The 7,567-nt window shown below is 33.4% G+C and overlaps 1 protein-coding gene across 1 annotated transcript; it reads left to right on the top strand.

Annotated features, from left to right (window-relative positions):
• The first annotated feature begins 3,215 nt into the window (after positions 1-3,215).
• On the top strand, positions 3,216-7,076 carry LOC132190244 (uncharacterized). The gene is given in 4 exon segments (XM_088514895.1): positions 3,216-3,264; positions 3,408-3,559; positions 4,497-4,691; positions 5,654-7,076. Coding segments are annotated over 4 exon segments (1,776 nt in total). The 5' UTR covers positions 3,216-3,258.
• Positions 7,077-7,567: the final 491 nt, after the last annotated feature.

Below are 7,567 nucleotides of genomic sequence, written 5' to 3'. Positions count from 1 at the left end.
GTGGTCCTTCGAATCTAAACAATGGTCTTCGAATTAGACTGATAAATATAAAGCCATTCGAATCAGAGCATTCGTTTTCAAGGGGAAAATACACTTTACACCCCTAAAATATCCATACATTTGCGTTTTGGCGCACAATGTTTAAATAGTGACGAAAGATCCCCACAATGTATATGACATTGACAAGAAACACCATCTATCCATGAAATCTGTCTATTTGGATGGAAACCAAGTCAGGAGCGTGGCACGTGACCTTTTTTAACCAAAACTTTCGAAAATGACCTCAGGGCATAAAGTATAAACATAAATGACTTCGGGGGTAAAGTGTAAACCAAAAAAAAAAAAGGCTTATGTAAAAAAAGAATAATAAATAAATAAAAACCAAAAACTAAACTAAACAAAAACAACAAAAACCAAAAACTAAAACTAAACTTCAAAAAAAAAAACTAAACCAAAAACTTAAAACAAAAGGTTTATATACAAAATCAAAAATCAAAAATCAAAAACTACAAAAATAAAAAAAATAAAAAAAGTAGGGGATGCCAAGCCACTCCCAGACCGACCGAATGAGAATGGCTCGGCCACCCTCAAACCCATTTTGGGATGGTTTCAACCACTTCCATTCAAGCATATGAGGTGATTGGACCATCCTCATGGAACACATGGGTGGTTCGGTACCCCATACCGGCCAAATGGGGGTAGCCAAGCCACCCCCCTTAGCCAAATCGGGGGGGTCAAGCCACCCCCAAATGGCTCGGCCACCCCCCACTTGTTTTATTATTTTATTTTTTTTGTGTAAGTTTTAGGTTCAGTTTTTTTTATTGATTTTTATTTTTATTTTTATTTTGTATATAAACTTTCTATTTTAAGTTTAGGTTTAGTTTAGTTTTTTTTAGTTTAGGTTTTTTTTTTTTTTTTTAAATTTATTTTTCCAAATAGACGGATTTGATAGATGGATGGTGTTTTTTTGCCAACATTAGATACATTGTGGAAGTCTTTCGTTACTTTTTAAACACTGGGCGTTAAAACACAAATGCATGAATACTTCAAATGAGGTAAAGTGTATTTTTCCCAATTTTTAAATTAGGCTTAATATAAATGTCCTTCCAATTAGGACATTGGTCTTTGAATACATATAACAATTATGTCCTTTGAATCAAAGCATTGACCTTCGAATTAGGTCTCACATCACTCACACTTACGTTGGGGTGTTTCAAACATATTTAAGGTGCTCACAACTAATTAAAAAAAAAAAAAAAAAAAAAAAAGGTGCCCACAACTAATATAAACCATGTTTAAAAATATACATAATATCAACCATATTTAAAATATATACATACTACACTTAAAAAATCACAATTTCCAACATAAAGCACAAAAATACCAAGATAATTTTTCAATTGCCTGAAAATCCCAATTCATGAATAAATAACATCTTTGCATCTTTTTTATAAAAATTATAGCTCTTGCCACCATTTGTTTGACATATACATGAATAGTTATAAAGAATACATAATATAAAAATAATGCAATATGTTGGTGCATTTTTTGGTCTAACAATTTCCAATTAGTGTGAACGGCACGTTCTTTGCATTCTTCGAGGCATCCTTCATCTTCAATCTTTGTTAGTCTTCCCGCTCCTTTTATTCCTGCAAAATAATAGCTAATCAGGAAAACTCGCCGATGGGGTTCTGACGAATTCACTCTGATGCCTAAGTCAAATCATTTCTTTCATTCCCATTCTCAAGAATTCAAATGTATGGCGTACCTTAGGCTCCATAGCATGTGCCTATATATAGTGTAGATTGCCTGATAATTAGAATGGTAACCAGGCGAGGAAAATGGGATTCAAGAGTGATTGATAGGTGAATTAATAACCCTATCTCCTGCCCGTTATGGTCAATGTGAAACCGCTATTGCAATCAATGTGATCTCAGTCATTAATTTGATGGTTACGAAAAAGATATGCGCCCCAGTCATTAATGTGCTTGACTGTTATGAATGGGATATATGCTTGGATGTTAATCTTAGACTTTCTCTTGACTTTTGACATTTTGACCCGTATTTGGGAGGTACAACACAATAAATTCCAGCAACCGTTAATTTTTATATATAAAAATAAAATAAAAAATAAAAAAAATCATATTCAAGTATTCAAAAATAAAAAAAAATAAAAAAAAATAAAAAACCCAAAAAGGCACTTCTTCATCTTTTACTACTTATAAAAATAAGAAAGAGAAATGCTATTTTCTCACACAACAATTACACCCTAACCATACCATGCCAATGCGACATGAGTTAAAAATAAAAAATAAATAAAATAAATTAAAATAAATTATACAATGCTATTTTTTTTCACACCACAATTACACCATAATCATATTATCAGGACGATATATGGGTTAATAGTCCTTAAAAAAAAATGTTATGTCAACAATCAACATAGTATGATATTAGTATAAATTTTTTTTTTTGGTGAGTGATATTATTATCATTTTGATTTGAAATATATATAGCATTAGTCAAAAAGAAAAGTATCTGTTCTCATTTCTCTTCTTGTCGAATTTAGGTGGCCCCATGGGCCAGGTCGGCCCAATGGGTTGTTTGAACAATCTATAAGCAAATTATAAAGAAAGAAAAAAAATACTAATTTGGCCATATTTGGCCATCTCATCTTACAAATTGACCATTAAATTTATGGACTTATGGACTTATGTGGACTCCACATAAGTCAATGGTAAACCTTACAAATTTATTGAGTGATCTATTAAATTTGTAGGAGAATATGAGTCGAATATGGAGAACTTATTGACTCATTAGCATTTCTCATTATGAAAATTTCTTTAAAAAGAAAGAGAAATGCATGTTATGGGTCAATATTTTCTCCATATTTGATTCATCTCATCTTATAAATCAACCATTAGATTTGTGGATTTATGTGGATCCCACAAATCTAATGATTAATTTATTAAATTTGTATGATAATATGAGCAAAATATAAAGAACTTATTAATTCCTAACATTTTTCACTATGAAAATTTCTTAAAAAAAGAAAGAAATGTTATTGTCATTTGCCAGTCATACTAGTTTTGGGCCTTGGCCCATTTTGGACCAACAAAGTAGTATTACCAGAAAAGGAAAATCCGTGACATAAACCCGGCCCATGTGTAAGTTTATGTTTGTTTCTCAGGTCATATTTGCTAGGGAATCGCAGGTCGTCGAGGGACCAAGACGAAGCATTCGCAGAATCAGCACCAAATGGCCGTGAGTTCAATCTCTAATATCACCTTCTTTTTTTCTTTTTTAATATATATATATATATATATATATATATATATATATATATATATATATGTTGTTCTTGTTCTCTTGCTGATTGCTTCAATTGAAATGGGTGTCTCTCTTAGTTGCTAATTGGATATGGAGAATCGTCGTCATCGGCTTCCCCTATTGTTCTTATTAGATATTTGAATCGAGCCGTAGACTCATTCAAGCACGACATTGTTCACATCTTTGCCAACATTTTTTGCTGCAAGACCAATTTTGATTCTAATTCCCGGTAACTCTCTGGTTGGTTGCTGAGAAAACTGATTATAAAGACGAAAACAATATCCATGCTTCTTTTCTAAGGTAACCAAAATGAAAAATTTCTATGAATTATATACATGTATATATTGTTTTCATTTCCTTCCGTTTTTCTTTTAAGAAACTAAATGTAGTGCTATATATATAGTTTTTTTATTATTATTATTATTATTATTATTATTATTATTATTTTTAATTTTTTCTATGTTTTGCTTATTTTCTTACCTTTAAAAAAATCCTTAAGCTTCTTATCGACTCATTCAAAAACTTATGAGAAGTCAGAGAATTTCAAATTTTGAAACTTTGATTTTTTTCCCTCCTTCAAGCTTCATTATGGATTCAATCTTGCATAAATGTTATATGAAATTATGGAATACTTGGGATACCCCAGAAAATAAGTCTCACAGTTGATGGATGGATTATGAATGTGTTACAGGGATTTGGTTCCTTACTAGGTGAAACTAGGGGTTATAACTTATAAGTAATTTTAAAGAGCTCCAAATGTAATTTTGACTAGTCCTTTTGGTTTAATAGAGCATATAGTGAGTTGCAACAATTCTTATATGTAACAATCATGTTCTTCATCTGGGTTTGGGATAAAAGACTATATGGTAGTGTCACCTCTGCACCGAAAATTGGGTTAACTAATATGTGGGACTGTATATGGAAAATAATGAAGAAAGAAGCATATTGATAATTCCATCTGTCAGTTGATTTAAAAAACAGTGAACATCATACAAATGTATATTTCTTTAACTGGTTATAGTTTTCTCTTCTTTTGTTTTTTTCTTTTTCTTTTTTGTGTGTGTGTGCGCGCGCTTGTTCTTTGTGTACTTTTTTTTTAAAAAAAAAAAAAAAAAAACATTTGCGAAAGTAATTGGCTTTCTATGATTCTTAACACATATGTGAAGGACTTGCGGGAATGAGGATCTGCAGCCTTCTTCTTTTGAAAATCTCATGACAGCTATGGGTGAACAATACCAGTTGAGAGCCCAAAACTAGTGTTCAAAGCAAAAGGATTTTGATGATGAAAGAGATCCATATGCTGTTTTCAATGTGTTGGATACAACGCTAAAAGACAGTTTGGAACGCTTGAAAATGATGAGGTCAGCTTTTGATTTTTGTACTCTTTGATGTTGAAGGGAAAAAAAAGAAGATAAATTGGGGGTTTATATTTGTTTCTCTCAGATTTTTGAAATTTTTTAAGATTAGACTATTGCAAAGACAGTTGGTTGCTTCTGTGTCAATTTTACGCAGCCCAATAACTTTTACTACAAAACCTAGGGTGTTTGAAATTCCTTACAGAAATCTAGTAGACCTGAAATTCCCATTATATGAAGTGTGTTACCACATGTGGAAGTGCCGTACAGCTATACTGATGGATAATGCTAGTTAAAAGAAAGTATTGGTAGCTGAATTTTTCTACCATGGATAACTATATGACCAGAAGAATTTCAGTAATTTTGTACCTTAAATTTCCTGCCAACTGGATGTGTAACTGAAATAAGTAAACGAAAGAAATTAATTGCTTTGATATTGATATGTTAGTTTTGCTGAGTGGATTTAACTTCAGTAAGACTTGGAACTTGAGTCGGGACTCTAATTTAAATTAACAAAATAAGTGAATGGGAACGGAATTGGAAATTGATGGCTAGGTCACCAATATCATACAAAATACTTAAGGATTGTATGTTGACTTCTTTTTGGAGTGTTTAGTTTCTGCACAATTGCATAGCCCTATTCAGTTACTTAAATACAGAAATCCTACTTGTCATTGTCAGCAATTGAAAATATCTAATATCTGTACAACTAAATTTGTGTAAGATGCTATTGCATTAGAAGTCAGGATTAGTATTGATTATGGATTTTGACTTGTTTTTGTGCCGATTGGATTGTAAATATTGTCATTGTCTATGTTGTGTCAGACTGCCTGTCAGATCTGGCAAAAGAGTGTTGTCAAATAAGGGTCTTTCTTAATTTATGCTTGAATCTGTCTGAGACTATTCTTTTTATTGATGTTATACGGAGTTCTGAGTTTATAACATGCTTCTTAACTTGAATTATGCAGGGAAAACATATCTTTGGCAGAGATAGGCATTCGAGGATGCACTTTGGAGGTTAAGTATGCTGAACATGTACACATAATTAGGGATTTGTGTTTGGTGGGTAAGGTAGAAGCAGCTCTATGGCTTCAAAGAAAAATGATACAGAAAGGTGTTGTTCCTGATGTATCTACATACAATTATCTTCTAAATGGATTGTGTAAAACCGGTAACTTGGAGCAGGCAGATTGGCTTATTAGGGAGATGGTAGAAATGGGTCCCTCTCCCAATTGTGCCACATACAACACTTTCATCAAGGGTTATTGCCTTATTAATAATGTGGATAAAGCTCTCTATATTTTCTCAACAATGGCTAATACTGGTATTAGGCCAAATAAAGTTACTTGTAACATACTCGTACATGCATTGTGCAAGAAAGGTCTTTTGGATGATGCAGGGAAGATTCTTGGAGAGATCTTAGACGAAGAAAATGACAAAGCAACACCAGATTTAATTATCTCGACTATACTTATGGACGGTTATTTTAGGAATGGAGATATGGTTCAGGCTCTTAGTCTTTGGAATGAGATGGTCCAAAAAAATACTCAAATAGATGATGTTGCATATAATGTCCTTATCCATGGATTTTGTTTAAGTCGTCACATGAGACTCGCATATAGGCACTTTTGTGAAATGCTTAAAAGAGGTTTACTTCCTGATGTTTTTACTTGTAATATTCTTATAACTGGTCTTTGCAATGATGGGAAATTTGATGAGGCTTTATATATCCATGGTGTTATGGCTAGAATGGAAGTTACTCCTGATCCAATTTCATACAACATAATTATTCGAGGCCTATGTGCTTATGGAGATGTTGTCAGAGCTCATGAATTTCTTCTTTATATGTTAGAAAATTCAATAGTGCCCGAGCCTCAAATATGGAACCTAATAATTGATTGTTATGGAAGATGTGGAGATCTTGGTAATGCATTTTCCATGAGAGATCAGATGACGGCTTTTGGTGTTCTTCCGAACACATTTACTTATAATGCGCTGGTTCATGCACAAGTAAAAGGAGGGAACATTGCTGGTGCTTATTCTCTTAAGAAGGAGATGCTTCTCTGTGGCCTTTACCCTGATGTTGTTACTTATAATTTGTTAATAGGCGCTGCTTGTACCTCGGGGCACATCTGTTTAGCACTTCAATTACATGATGAATTGCTGACAAGTGGATATGACCCTGATATAATAACTTACACTGAACTAATTAGAGGTCACTGTATGAGAGGCAATGTGAAGGGGGCTGAAGAGCTCTTTGCCAAGATAGAGAAAGCTGGTTTACCAATGGATCACGTTCCATTTAAGATACTTATTAAGACGTACTGCAAAATGAGGGAGTTTGACATGTCATTTGACCTGTATCAAAAGTACTTAAATAAGTACAAATGAGACTGTCATCTTTAATGGGCTTTATTTGATCATAGGACGGTGGAGTCAATGATTTTAGAAAGCAAGGGCCGGTATTTGCATGCAAGTAATAGCTTTTGTCTTTGAGAATTCGTGATTGATGGTGGCAATTTTTTTTTTTTTTTTTTTTTTAATAAGTAAAGATATATTATCAAAGCGCAGAGGGGCGCAACCCTAGTACACAGAGTGTATAAGAGAGCGACTAAGAGGGAGAAAAAGAAGAAGAGAACATAAAAAGGAAATCAAGGAAGCTTATCACTAAGGGCGCTAGCCAGCCAGCGGTCCAAGTGAAAAGGGTGTACAAGAAAAAGTGTAGAAGGTCCTCAATATTCCTAGACGAGTCCTTGAAATACCTAGCATTTCTCTCGATCCAGATGCACCACATAAGGCAAAGAGGAACCATCTTCCACACAACAGCACTACGGGATTTGCCACCCGCCCACCAAGAAGCATACAACCCCCTAACGCTCCCA

This window comes from Corylus avellana, chromosome 3, assembly GCF_965113065.1.
Source record: "Corylus avellana chromosome 3, dhCorAvel1.hap1.2, whole genome shotgun sequence".
Classification (NCBI taxonomy): domain Eukaryota; kingdom Viridiplantae; phylum Streptophyta; class Magnoliopsida; order Fagales; family Betulaceae; genus Corylus; species Corylus avellana.
This window is presented reverse-complemented; position numbering and strand designations above follow the sequence as displayed.